This window comes from Athene noctua, chromosome Z (genome assembly GCF_965140245.1).
Source record: "Athene noctua chromosome Z, bAthNoc1.hap1.1, whole genome shotgun sequence".
NCBI classification, from domain to species: Eukaryota; Metazoa; Chordata; class Aves; order Strigiformes; family Strigidae; genus Athene; species Athene noctua.
The window spans coordinates 43,605,088-43,619,788 of record NC_134077.1 but is presented as its reverse complement, the minus strand read 5'-3'; the positions used below and the strand labels follow the sequence as shown (position 1 = coordinate 43,619,788).

General features: G+C 44.2%; 1 protein-coding gene across 1 annotated transcript; it reads right to left on the bottom strand.

The window, feature by feature from the left end:
• Positions 1-1,614: 1,614 nt before the first annotated feature.
• POFUT3 (protein O-fucosyltransferase 3) lies at positions 1,615-13,595 on the bottom strand. Its single transcript, XM_074932259.1, has 5 exons — positions 13,515-13,595; positions 11,262-11,465; positions 8,542-8,827; positions 3,563-4,398; positions 1,615-1,839 (listed from the first exon to the last, which is right to left on the bottom strand). The coding sequence occupies exons 2-5, from the start codon at positions 11,340-11,342 to the stop codon at positions 1,615-1,617; spliced, it is 1,428 nt and encodes a 475-aa protein (XP_074788360.1). The 5' UTR covers positions 11,343-11,465; positions 13,515-13,595.
• Positions 13,596-14,701: the final 1,106 nt, after the last annotated feature.

Here is a 14,701-nt window from a genome sequence, read left to right as displayed (position 1 = left end):
TGTAGATCACTGGGAAAGAGTTTAAGACATGTCCAACACATGCTGTGTGCAACACTGGCAAAACGCTAGTGGTGAGAAATTTTGGTGGGACTGTTTAGCTTAATCAAAACTAAGTACATGCTCATAGAAACAATGGCCAATACCATACAGTTTGTGGCCACAAAACTGCTCTTTCTCATGCTAGATTTAAAAGTAATAAAAAATTCACCAGCTATTTGGAGAGGAAATTTCTGTAGAGGAAACTTTTCCAAGGTAAGCAAATTTTGCAGCTGAATTTTTTGGTGTAAATGCTATTCACATTCTTCCTCATGGCTACCCATTCATAAAACAGCCAGATGCTTGACAGCAATCTTAAAATAGCCTGCTACAAGGAACAATTGCACAGAAATTATCAGACAGGTGAAAATCTGCCTTCCCAGCAATGTGAAGAACTCCATATTAGTAGTTATATTTTCCTGTGTCATCATACATGGGCAAGTGTATGACTGACTGTCCCTCATCTGAACAGCTCCACCCAGGTAATGCCACAGTAGATCCTGTGGAAGTTGACTCCTCCAAAGATTGAGGTCAACAGAATTTGGGATGAAAACTGCAACAGTCTGCATGCCAAGCCGAGGTGTGTCCTTCAGCAAGTGATGACCAAGACCACCTAGGTTTTTTCCTTGTTAGCTAAAGTAATTTGGGGTTTTCTGTGTTAAAACAGGGATGCTGCTTGCCTACCTCTCCTTGTGCCTACTGAAGACTTCAGCACCAATGGACTCTGTTTTATCCCTGCCCTTTCAAGCACATAATTCCATGTTTATATGTGACACAAATACTAGTCCATTATCAGAAAAGCAAGAAGGTAAGTCAGACTGAGGCCAACCCTATTTCTGGGGAGTGGAGATATTCATGTGCTTTGCTTATTTTTAGCAGAAGATGTGGGTAAATCTGAGCCAGCACATTTCTCATTCAGTGTCCCTGGACACTGACAGATGGTGCTTCCTTGTGCCAAACACTAATGCATTTTACAGTGGCACTCAGTGCCAGGACACAGAGCCCGCCAAATCCCTAAAAATCTGCTGATACCAGGAAAATTGACAATAAACAGCTAGCCAGGGACACAGTCCTAAGCTTTTCCTCTACCTCCAAAGCAGCACAGAAGCTGTACAACTGTAATGGTGTCAGCTGCTCTCCAGCTTGTGGTTATCAATGCAGTAAAGAAGGGTCCTGGTCTGAGGGAAAAGGGGTCCTGAGGCCATGAACACAGGTATGTATCTAAAGATAGAGGGAGATCCATCTGTTTCATGGGAATTAACTGTGTGTTTAAAACTGGGCTTTAACAAGTTTTGACAATAACTTTGACAAGTTGTGCCTTAATGCTCAAGTATCTGAACTAATGACAGTTAATATGAATAACATAATTCTAAATATAAATAAATATATATATGTATACATATGACCTGGCAGGGTGATTCTATTGTTTAGCACTTCTTAGTACTCCTTGAGCACTGAGTCTCAGTCTTACAGGTCTACTTCATTTGGCTACCAATCCTACATATGATAAGTTCACCTACAAAAGAAAATTCCATAGACTCCTCTGAAGAGCTCACTCTGTTTTACAGATTGATGTGTTTATTCTTTGAATACAAGCATCCAAAATTCTTTAGCTGTAAAATTCCTGTTCCTTTCCACCAGGTTCCTTAGCACCCAGGCTTCTTTCTTGGATTGCTCAAAGCTTGGCATCCACATCTCTTGGAGAGAAGTCCAGCTGTTGTTTGAAGACGAGAACCAGAATGCCTCTGGTTTGGGGCAGTTCAGATGATTAACCTGAGCCCTCCAACTCTGGGGCAGCCATCCCTGGCAATGCAGAGAAATAAAAAGGCTTATTCAGGGACCCTGGCAGAGAGAGAAGAAAGGTGCTATGTCATTAGTAAACTATCAAAGCAAGTCAGTGACGCTTTCTTTCCCACTACTCTAGTCATGAGGCTTTAGTCATGTCCCTGTGGATGTCAGAGTAGAAGTTGTCCCCAAAATGTCTAGGACAAGACCAGTCATGCTGACAAAAGCCTGAGTCTCAGATCAGGCTACCAGACTGAAATTATAAGGCAAGGAGTTCTATCATTATATTCTGTTTTCAACTTAAATATGTACACACTTAATGATATTTTTTTAAGGACAGAAAACAAATCATGAATCTGACAAGGAGAGTACACTGGTCTTTATAACCTTCTTGACTAGAGAGACACAAAAGTGTGGGGAAGGATTATCTGTATGCAACATTCTATACCTTTCCATGGCTGTATTTCTATGATAAAGAGAGGACATCTGCCCAGATTTGCACCAGATTCAAAGAGGAAAGCCTGGTTAAACGTGATGCTTACCAGTTTGCCTTTCCTATCACTTCAGCTCACCTTAGTAACAACAAATGCATTCTTCACCTCCCTTCTACTGGGTGACCACATAGTGTACTGCTCAGAATGTGACCAGCTAAAACATGGGCTAATGGATACAGGAGAGCTGTAGGATACTAAAGCCATTGACTAGTTTCATTACTGGACACAAAAGGGTTTTTTTGATTCATGATGATAAGTGAGCTTGTGAAGAGTTTAAAAAATGGCTACCAACTCTTGGTATGGAAATCTGGAAACCTTAAAGTAATGTGGCAATTAAAATGGGTATCCGTCAACTCGGAAATATACGTGGTTAGAGTTTTTAGCTGCAGTCTAATTCCATGTAATGCTCTGTTTACACCAGCCAAATCCACCACAGCTAGTAGCCTCAGGAGACTGAACACTTCATGGTGTCTTTGAAATGGCCTTCTGATGTCATGGCTGGCAACCTTGCAAGACTGCTGGGATGCTCAGTGCTGGGCTTCCTGATAAGACAGTCATTTCTATCTGGTCTTCATCAGCATAATTCAAGAGGATTAGACCAGGAGGAACAGGTCCAATTCTTCTCACAAGCACACAGCCTGTCTTAAATATCAATGTTTCAATGTTTAGTCATCAAATGTGGCTACAGACAATGGCATGTTGTCATTACAGGTTTGAATGTATGCACACATACACAGACCCAGAGAGTATTTAAATCAGGAGGGATCTCGAGTGATCATCTAGCCCAGTTCCCCCTTCCAAAAAGGTCTAATCATATCTAATTGCCTGGGGCAGTACTGAGTTGAGTCTTAGAACGCCTCCAAGGACAGAGATCTCACAACCTCTCTGGACAAACTGTTTCCAAAATTTCCAGGTCATCTAAAGCAAGTCACCAAGTTAAGCTACTTTCTGTAGCCAGATAAAAACTTCCTCCCTGAACAATTTAAGCCTTCTGCTGAAATGACCACCAGCTCAATGATAACTGTGTATGAGCTCAAGCACTGCAGCAGTATGAGGAACACATGCTCTGGCCATGCACCCACATATTTTGCCAACACCTTTTGACATGAGGATGCACAACACAGTGGCATTGCAGTATCAGTGATTGTAGGCTGGCCAGAAATCTGGTAACCAAACTTCCTAGCACAAATCTAAGCCTACTGCCATTTTAAAGCCTCTCTGAGACACAAGAACAAAGTCACACGTACCTTATGTTCCCTTCTGATGTTTTCCCACACTCTGTTACACACCATGCACTCAAAGGTGTCAATGTAATTATCCTGGGTGCTATCTCGCACTCCCCACTTGCGTTCCTTCATTGCTGTAAGTAGCCTTGGGTTGGAAATGTTCCCTTTCAGTTTCCATTGTAGGTAGGACTCATATTCTTGGTCATTTGTATCCAGTGCTTTGATATAGTGGGCCAGCTCCCGAGGATGTGAAAAACTGGATACCAGGACTGCACTTTTGTTACTAGGAAGCCAGTCTACAATGCTGGGAGACCCAAAGTACACCGGTACCACTCCCAGCTTCAGTGGCCGCCAGAGTTTTTCGGTGATGTAATCTTCACAGATAGCATTTTCAAAAGCAAGAATGAACTTGTACTGTGCCAGTATTTTATAGAAGTTCCCATCATCCATGGCAGTCGGATTTCTGAGATGCTGAGGAAGTTCTCTATTATGCAGACATTCCCCATAAGAGTCTACTTCAATGTGGCACATCAGCTCACGCACATAGCTATCCCGATCAGAAGGAGGGTTGCAGTCAGACTGCACGTATACAAGCGGTGCAAGCCTCTTCCTCAGGCTGTTCTTCACCTGCAGTGGGATCATGTACCTCAATGACTTCAGGACCTCTATACCCTCAAGGTACTGAGTGGTCAATGGTAGGTGAGAATGGCGGCTAAAGGTTGCAGTGTGGTTGAATAAGGTGATGGTTGGTTCGTGGAAGAGTTTGTAGTTGTTTTTTGGTGACTCTTCATGGAAAAGGGCCCAATCATGATAGTCTTTACGAGGGAGGGGTAGGCTGCCTATACTGAAGTCAGTACCTAGGCAAAAGCAAACAGTGTTTGATCTGGCCCTATCTATCATGCAACACTAACTGCAATGACACAGAAATCTAGTTTTAATTAAATATCAGCCCTACAACCATCACATCTATGACATTACAAGGCAGTATTGCAAAGAGAGCAATTCATGCAAAAACAAAGGAGTGTTAGGACAGACAAAACCGAATTTGGCAGCAGAAGAATCTAGAGAATGGGGATCAGTAGTTAATATTGGAAATGGTTTCCTTTAAGGTCATGTTGGTTTAAATGCCTCTCATTTCAAAGGCTCACTAGGAATTTTACATTTTAATGCACTGAAATTAGACTAATAAGATACTTAATAATCCCATTTCTGTAAACAGGGTAACAGATGGTACTGCCTCTATCTATGATGTGAAGGAAATGGTTACTGCAGGGCTTAATTTGGTTCTATTAGTAGCAAAACAACAAAGGGATGCTAAAATGTTGGACAGGGTTAAGGGGAAAAATTACAAGAATTACTTCAAGTCTCAGAAAGACATGATAGCATAAAGACTTTGGAAGCCAGTCTATTTATTTTATCAAAGAGAGCTGCCTATCAGATACACAAAGAAGTAGCTTCTGGCAGAAATTTGGATCCTCAAACTAATGCCAATAGTAGAAGAACCATACCTAAACTCTAAAAACAGAGCACTGCAGTTTCTTGCATCCTCCCGTGAGAACAGTGAGCCTCCAAAACAACTTAGTGAAAATGGAAGCTTTAGGACAAACCTAGAAGCTTTTTCTCAAAGGCTGATCTGTGCAGAACTGAATTCAAAATACCAGCTCGTGAATCTGACCCTTGCTCTCTCCCTTCAGTACTGCTCTAACACACTCATACAACTAGCCTTACTGCAGATTAAATGCAAAGCTGATGAATCTCCATCAAGACACTTCCTCACTGTCTTGTAACTGTATTTGTTTTACTTAAGTACAAGCACTGAGTATACAAAACGTTTAACTGGTATTGTCAAACAAGGGAGGTTCATAAACTGAAATAAACAGTGAAGAGCAGGTTTAGAAAACACCACAAATCCCTCCTCTTTGGACAAGTTATTCTACCATCCCAGTCACACCTGTATTTTTTCACTCTGTTCTACACTTGACCTAAACCACTAACAGGAAAAAAGAGGGAGCAAGCAAAAGTCCAGCACAATTTTGATATAAATACTAATATACAAAGAAGGAAAAATAATGCCCAGTAGACTTTGCAGCTGCACTAGCCTGCCAGGATGACTCCAAGGATGACCTTATAAAACCAAAATAAGACTTCACTACTGCAGTGAAGATAGATGTTAGTTGCCAGTAACATAAAGACCTCCTATAGCACAAGATCCTTCAAGAGCATCGGGTGAGGTTTTTTAAGGCTCCTAGGTATCTGAACTTCTGTTTTCCACTGAAGGGTAGTCCCAAACCCTCAACACTAAAAAGCTGTGCCACTCACTGAAAAATGCAAAATGCTATTTGTTGCCTCTGTTTTTGATGTGTTATAGTGATACAAGAAGGTGAGGAAAACTGAAAGTGAATCATATGCTCACAGGGAAGTTTATAAGGCCTATCTGGCCTTGAAAACACTTTGTTCTAAGTGATGCCCAGAAGAGAAGCAGCAGTGCATATAGACAATAATAAAATGCTGTGGTTTGAAACCATAGCACTTCAGCCCTGTCTCTCATAAGCTGCTCCCTCTTTAAGATAGTATTGCAGGGAAGAGGGAAGGAAAATGCAGGAAAGATTGAGACAAGGAAACGGATGAGAGAGAGACAAAAATGCAACACGTAAAACTTACTAAACAAGGAGACAATCAGGCAAAGAGAACTTACAGAAAAAATGCACTATGGATCAGAGCACATCAGAATGACTGATGCTAATATATAACACTTAATCTCAATCCAGCAAGAAGACAAATAGCTTTTAAGGATTAAAGGGAAGATAACATCAGCATGTTCTCTATTCCATGAGAGGAAGGAAATAAAGGAGCTTATGAGGGGATAAAAAAAGCACAAGACTACAATTATGAGCAATTTCAACTTCCAAGTATTAATTAGGATATCTTAGATATGTGGCAAAGTGCAGAAGAGAAAGACAGATGCTGTCAGGAGATGCTCTGCATTTTAGGAGACATCTTTCATTCAGAATTCATAATCCAAGGACTCAACCCCCCAGCACAGAAAAGTTAGACATCCACTTCCCTTAGGAACAACACCTCATGAGGCTCTGACAGCATGGCACCCGATCCAGTTCATGTTCATTCGGTTGCATTGGGAGCTCATGCTACACAGAAAACTCTGTGAAGTATGTGACACTGAAAAGGTGGAGCTGGGAATCCCTACCAAAAACGGAGGCAAAATTAGCAAGTGGATGCCACATCTCACTTCCAAACAGGAGATGGTGGTACTTGACATGACCTACACCTAGGGGCTTCCCAGACCAGGACAGTAAGTTAGGACAAGCTGCAGAAAGGAAGGTGTTCCTAGCAAAGCAGTTCTGCTGGCAAATATCTGTACCTCCTATTTTTGCATATTGGTTTACCTAATTTTTAGATCATTCTTCTCTTGACTAGTTCACTGACCAAGTATTAGGGGAAAATTAATGCAGTTTCTTTGGAAAGCAAAACTGTCCTATTCAAACTTTAGCATGGAAATGCAGATGTTCAAGTCTTCTCTCAGAAATCTGTTTACAAGGAATTTCTGAAATACAAAAATCTGCCTTTTTGCAGGACCACAGCTCAGTGCATGAAAGTCAGTGTGCGTGTGTGTGTGTGTGTGTGTGTGTTTATGAGAGAGAGAGAGAGAGAAGCTTTTCTGTACCGACACAGCATTTTTTTCATCTTCAATACCATCTATGACCCTTGTTTCTGCAGGTTTTAGCATTGTGAGATTATTTATTGTGGTTTAAAAATAAGTAACATTTTTGCATATTTTGACGCTTGTCTTTACACACTTCATAGTTAGCATCACCAGAAAAAGATAAAAACTACAGGGAGAGTCTTTTGCTCAGTATAAATAAGTAAATTAACCTTGTCTACAAGCCTGCCAAAAATGAACAGTAATAGCCCTTTTACTGCTGAAATAGACAGAGTTACTAGCAGAGACCAAAACCAGACTTTAGAGCCTTCAAGTGATGCAAACCCAGCTTTCCTTGTCTTTAATTGGGTCAGTTTCTCATTCCTTTGCTGCTATTCCCTTGCTTTCATGATTGACCACTGTATTATCAAGTGACAAAGCTGGCATACTTGGAGCTCTAAAAAGACTAGTGTTGAGAAGTTTTTGGTTCAATGTTAACAACCAAGCTAAAGGCCATTCTCTCCTATATTTCCAGTTCACCTGCATCATGACTGAGTGAATGAGATTCAGGATTCTGTTTTATTTTGCTTTGTTTCCAGAACTGAACTTGCCAGTCAGAGAAAAGCATTTGACTTTATTTTTCCATCTAAAATTCACTTTTTCTCTGAAAAGCAACTGTGTAGGGAAAAAGAACAAAATTAACAAAATAAGGCCTACTTTTAAAAGATGCGTTTTTTGTGGGTTTAGACTGACTTTACAGTGGGAAGTTTCTGAGGCAGGAGAGCCAGAGCAGCTCAGAAAGTTGCACTAGCTGCTGCTCTCTGTGTAGAATCAATGGCTTTCTTTCACTACTTTCCATTTACAGTCTGCTAGCAATCTCTTGGCACATGAGGCAGCGGAGCTGCACAGTTACCAGCGAGGGCATTATTTTAAGACAAAAGACTTGAACAAGTGCAACAAAAACATTGCAGAACCTCTGCTAGGGGTGACACACCAGAAGTCTGAAAAAAGCTGGCTTGATCTCACACAGTCTTTCCATGACTTGGCAACTATGGGAAATTATCTTTTCTCCCATAAACACGGAGCACATGTGATTAGAAAGCAGCATGAGACAAGGCAATAGTCATCCCACAGGTGCGCACGGTCAGTTTTCAGAGTACTTTTACAGAGAACATGCATCTCTGGATCTCTACTTATGGGATTCAGCACCAGGCAAAGTTTAGCACAATGAGCTGTGCAAGTTTCCTGCTCTCAGTGATTGCCACCTAGATTATTTAATCTCTAAAGGAAAATAACTGGGGTGGAAGGAAAGTTACTTCTTCAAAAAGAAACAGATCCTTACCATAGAACAGAAATGCTCTTGTCATTTGATTGTGTTGGTAGGTCTTGTTGATAGTAAAGAAGCAAACATCCTCTCCACACTGACCCAATCTCCCTGTCTCTCCAGTCAGGGGAGACCACCAGAGCAGAACGGGATAGTGATTTACATCAGTCTCTGTCTTCAAGCTGCTGTGAAGTTCCTGCTTCTTAAACTGAAAAGCGTGTCTCTCCAAAGGTTTCAAGGGCCCACTATGTAAACTGGAAAATACCACCTCTTTATTCTCTGAATTGCCCAGTTCAGTGACAACCTTCAGGGAAATAAACATACATATCACAGCACATCACTGTCATTAGCCAGGACATCTGCTTGACAAATCAAGAGTTTAAGCACCAAGCACTAAGTAAGTCTGCATGTGCAGCTGTCATCCAGCTGATTTATGTCAGAACAGCAAAAGCTTTAATTTGAGTTTGTAAGGAGGCAGGAAATACATTTCTGTACTGAAATATGGCCACATCACATATGATTTAACAAGACAAAATTGCTTTCTGCCTGGAAAAAAAGCACATAACCAAGAACAGCCCTTTTGTACTGGAAATCAACTGTAAAATAAAAAACAAAACATGAAGTTTTCATGTCTCTGTGCAACCATCTGTACTCACGCCTATTAATTTTTAAGCCACTGACTAAATAAATCAGGTGCAGACAGGTCTTAAAGACAATGTGACTACAACTTCATGCCTAGGTAGAGGGAAAAAATCCCATCTGTATGCATAGAAGCGAAAGACATACTCGTACGAACCATCATTTACATATCTGAAACCCTGTGAGGAACCTTAAAAATCCTCCACCCATAGGAGAAATCTCACACTGCTCACCATCAGCCATGAGACAGAAATCCCCAGAAAATATGTGGGATTTCTAGTGGTCATGAAGCCACAACTTTTTTCTACAGGTAGTACCTGCCATAAAAGTGTTGTGGGACAGAGAAGTCTGTTGAGCAAAGTGACAGGCATGGTGTCATTAGGTATCGCCACAGGATACATAGCTCCTGCTCTTCGCTTCAGTGGGGCAAAGACATTCCTGATACCATGGAAATGGCTTTTTGTGCATACACCTTCACAGGCAATGCATAATGCCACCCCAGGAACAGCTGCAAGAACGATGGGGGAACTCAAACCCATCAGACAGCTTTGGCCACAGCACTTTCACTTATCGGATGACTATGGAGGAGGATACTGGGAAGCAGGAGAGTGTTGTTTATATTAAGTGGTTTGAAAAACATTTACCCCTGATAGATTTAATGCGCATACCCATTTTGCTGTTTGCTGTGTCATTCACTCTCACTGTGTAACAGAATACACTGATTCTAGCTAGACTAAACAGGCTTTGTGCAAAACCAGATATTGGGACAGCACACCCAGCAGGCCGTGCAAAGTGCACAGAAAAATTCAGAAAACACTCCCACATTGGTGAGTGGACAAGACACTAGCTGGGGAAAAGATTCATCTATCTAATAGTCTGACAAGATATAACTGCAGCAATATAATTGAGATAAGTCTATAACTACTTCAGGTCCCAGTTTCTCCAGGACCATGCTCCATCTTTGCTTACAGATCTTGCCTTGGCAGAATTTAAAGAGTCTCTATATTTGCACAGAACTTCTAGCAGCTCTCTCTGAACACCTAGGGGTTGACACACTCCAACTATATGGACAGCTTGTGCTACAGCAGTCCCAGCATGAGGGCACCAAGGGTCACCATCCAGTGAACACTCCAAGGTAAGAATCCCAGCTAGGCACAAACCTGCTTAGCTGTGCAGGAGCAGCAGAGTCACAGACCATCCCAACAAAGGCCCTAAAGACTTACTAGCATTGCTCCTATGCTAAGACAGCCATATCACCTTTGGATGTCTTGTTCAGGGGAACAGAACTGAAAGTGACTATTGAGCATCAGTGTCTGCCCCCAAGAAATGGCTCCAACGTGGAATAGGCAGCTGGCCTGGGAGAGCTTCAGAGGTCCTTCTGCTGGCTCCACTGGGAGTTACCTGAGGCACCAGTCTGAACCAGAGCCTCAGTTCAGAGCACAGCCCAAGCACAAAGACATCTCTGGGGCAGATCCTGGCCCTCTCATGACTGAAGTCTCCTACAGTCCGATGACTGCCAGCCATGGTTGATTCAATTTGTCTAAAAGTTGTTCTCTTCTAAGAAAAATCTAGGGTAACCTGCACCAGCCACAAATTAATATGCCTCCACATTGATTTTTCTCTCATGCATTTTTTTACTGAGCAGCTACTGGACTTCCTAATGCTAAGAATTGCCTTTGAGTCAGGACTGATGGACAGATTTCCACTTATTGATGTGCTCAGATTTCTCTGATCTATTTGCCACATTCATATGAAATGGGTACAGCCTTGACTCCCTGCCTAATGAGGTCAAACACATGAACAGGGGAGGCAGTGCTGGATGGAGGCAATGCAACATGGCATGGTGTGACATACTGCTCCTGAGAAATTTCTCCAGGAGCTGAGGAGCTAATCAAGAAAGGTGTTCTTTGTGCAATGCCACTTATGGAGTCAGCTATTAGCACCAGGCCAATGCTGCTGACAGAGTTGCTTTAAACACTACTCTTAAAGCACAGACTTGCATGGAAAATGTGTTGTCTTCAATGCTCTCTGTCATCTGGCAGAATTGTGTCATACTTTGAGATTGATCTCATGCATCCCCCTTCCCTTTGCCCCTGTACCTGGAGTGTCACCACAAGGAAAAAGACAGCTGCAATGCAGAAGCAAGATGCCCACAGTTTCTTCCTTCTCATCCTAATCATGCTGCACTGCCAGGCCTGCCAGAGCAGTTAGAGCTAGACATTAGGAAGGCCAGCGTGTTTAAAGTCTTCAGCCTTTGCTGCAGGTCTTTCCCACTCCATCCTTACCCATCTTCATGGTGACCACTGCTGAAAAAAAGGTACAGCATTAATAAGACTGCTTCCTCAAGCTCAGTGGTTAGCTTGATGTCTACCCATATATTTCTGTAGACGCCAGAGCCACATTTTGAGACAGCTACCCAAATGGCAGCCTGAACAAAACAGCTCTCTCATGCACAGCCCCAGGCATCCACTCTCCCCCTGGTCATCTTGGACTTGGGCATCCTCTCTAATCAAGGTTACACATACTCCCATCCTTGCCATCAGTGTCAGAGACACTGATGGGCCTGACTCAGCCCCGTGTGGGAAGGGCAGCTGTTTTCCTGAGATTCAGATGGCAAACCGTGCTGCTTTTCAGCTGACTCACACACAGATGAGCGATGAAAGACACTTCTTCCATGGGCAAGCCCTGAAAATGCTTCTGGAGGAGGCACACAACTATCTGGCCTTGGGACTTACTACACGACGGTCGTCTGGGACTTCTGCTGTGCACCAGCGTATCTAGACCAATACATAGAGAAAATAATCATACAGCGCACAGACGAACTCTCTCCACACCTGAAAACATTTAACAAGTTTCCCTTCCCCTGTAATCTACATCTGTGCCAGTCTGACTCTCCTCAAATAACTCTTCTCCTTCCTCAATGCTTTTTTTTAGCTTTCACAGAGCCCTACTGTTTTGCTGCATGCTGGATGTTACTGTGTGACAATCCAAACTCCTGACAACAGAAGTTGGTGCAAATTCCACCTTTGTCTTAAAAAAAAAAAAAAAGATGGGAGAAAGGTAAGACTTTATCTTTCAACTTAGAGGAGTAAAGTTTAAAACACATGTGTACTAAAAGCTCAGAAAGCAGAAACACCAAAAAAATGTTTAATAAAATGCTATTTCAAAACATCTTTTTCAGAGATATGCCTCCTGTAATTTAGGCTGATATATCACGAAAAGTTGTATATGATTGTATTGTCTCCATGTGCGTGCACCTGCCAGCTTTCCCCCTATCCTAATCTCATTCACAAAGTTCTAAAAACCTGACTAAGAGGGATGGGTCCAAAAACTACTGCCTGCCATAATACTAATTCCGTGGCTCTGGCAGATAGAGACATAAGAATGATCCAGTTTCTGCTTCCATTGCAACATGAGTTCTTCTCTTTCCAGTGACCATCAGAAAAGCCTCTTCAATAAAACCTCACATGAAACCATGCTGTGTGAGTTCTGCACTGCATAGGACAGCTGCTTTTGAAGGGTTTGTGTGGGCACAAAAGTGCATGGCTGCCAGCTGAGTGTTTCACAAATCAGGTAGGATCTTTTGGAAAGCCTCTGCATCTTCTGTGGCTCCTGTATTACAGCCAAAACAGGGCATAAGGGGGGGAAGGGGCTGAATTCAGCCCACAACTGTGTTGGTGAAAATCTACTCAAGGCACACCTTGGAGCAGAACAGTATCTTTAATACCCTGTGCATGGCAAAGACTCCAATGAATGCCCCTCTATGCCCTGCCTTGGTAAAAGTCTAGCAATCGTCACATTTTTAGGTATTCTAGAGGGGGAACTGTTCACACCGTGGGTGTGCTGTACCAGCTGCCCCTGGGTATTACCATAGGTCATGGTTTCATTCTTGCATTTGCAGCGCCCAACACTCTGTACTTCTACCCGGTCGTACAGTGCGATCCGTTTTTGGAGCGGGCCACACAAGGCTCTCTTCTGCCCCAACCTCGCGGGCAAAGCTGACCTTGCAGCAATTTCCCAGCTCGGTAAGGCTAAAGAGAAGCCCTGAGGATTGAGGGAAGAAAGAGATCACCCACCCCCCCAACCCACCCCCCATCCCCCGGCTGTCCCGCTGGAGCAGCAGCTCCCTCCAAACTTGCAACCAGCTCTCCTTGCCGCCTCTCCGCGAAGGAAAGCCCTGCCTCTCTGCATTTCTCCGGTCTCAGGACCCCAGCCGGGGCTGTACCTGTCCCCACAAGGCCGCCCCTTCCCTCCCCGAGGCTCAGCCCGTCCCGCAGCCCTGGGGGTGCAGCTCCGGCACTGCTCCCCGGTCTGTCGGGCATCCTCCAGCCGGTCGCCCCCGCTGTACTCACCCCGAGAAAGTCGCTCCCGTCTCACCGCCGCCGTTCCCCTCTGGTTGGGTGTGAGGGGGATTGGGGTGGCTCGGTGGTGGGGTTTTTTTCCAGTTTCAGTTTGTGCACCTACTTCGCGCGCGGAGGAAGGCGGGGGACGGTCGCTGGCGAGCGCTGCGCGGCGCCCCGCGGCGGGCCGGGGCGGCTCTGCGCCTCCCTCCGCCCAGCGCTGCCAGCAGCGGGGCGGGGGGGTGTCGACTCTTTTCGGGTCCCCTGGCCCTGAGAAGGAAACTCAGAGGGCTAATCGGCCTAAGAGCGCCATCACTATCCGCATCTCTCTGCAAGTCCCGCACTGCAAGGACTCACACCCCCCCAAAGACAAATACGACCCTGTCACTGATTCCTGTAGCTGTTAGCATAACAACGGTTTTTTGGTTTTATTCTTTTTACAACAGCGCAGCTATTTTAGCCGGTGCTATCCTAACGAGGACTCAGACTGACCGCATGAAGCCAGAGGGCTGTCAGGAAAAGAAACGCGTCACGGAAACTGGGAAGCCTCCTGCGGCGGCCGGAAAGCCGGCCCCGTCTCACCGGGAGAGAGCTCATCCCTCGTCCCGCGGGCGCAGAGCTGCGGCAAGCACCCCTCTGAGGCCAAGGCTCGCACCAAGCCTTGCCGCGGGGCCGTTCGTAGCGATCAGGAAACAGTCCTGTCTGCCAGCTCGGTGTTTCCAGAGGCTGGGCCCCTCTATGCAGTTTTTGGCATTTGCTGTTTGCAGTGAAAGGTGTTTCCTCGACAGGCTGGTACTGCTGGCTCAGGGCAGAGCCCGTACTTACCCACCCAATGCAGATACATGAACCATGCATGTTTGTATTTACAACACGTCTACCTCATACAAACACATTTGTATTAACAAAGAGATATCTGATACCTACACACTTCTGCACATGTACTTTTATTTATACACAATCACTGGAAAGTGCCATACCTGCTGCTTGTAACCAAGACATGCAGGCAGGGGAGGTACAAGGGGTTGATTACCTGGGTGAGTGGGGAGGAAGAATCGCAGAGGCAGAGGGAACACCTGATGTGCCTCGACTGAAATGCATGAGTGATGTAAATTGCACAAATGAACACAGGTCATGTCCTGACTCTATGGTGGGTCATGCCTGCAGCCTTCCTGAGAGGCTCACAGGGGTACCCAGTGGAT

Excerpts from the sequence above, each read along its gene's own strand:
- POFUT3 (XM_074932259.1), bottom strand. The coding sequence starts at position 11,342 with ATGATTAGGATGAGAAGGAAGAAACTGTGGGCATCTTGCTTCTGCATT. Across the intron at positions 4,399-8,541 it reads AAGAGCATTTCTGTTCTATG|GTACTGACTTCAGTATAGGC; the intron begins GTAAGGATCTGT and ends GCTTTTGCCTAG. Across the intron at positions 1,840-3,562 it reads ACATCAGAAGGGAACATAAG|GGATGGCTGCCCCAGAGTTG; the intron begins GTACGTGTGACT and ends CTGCATTGCCAG.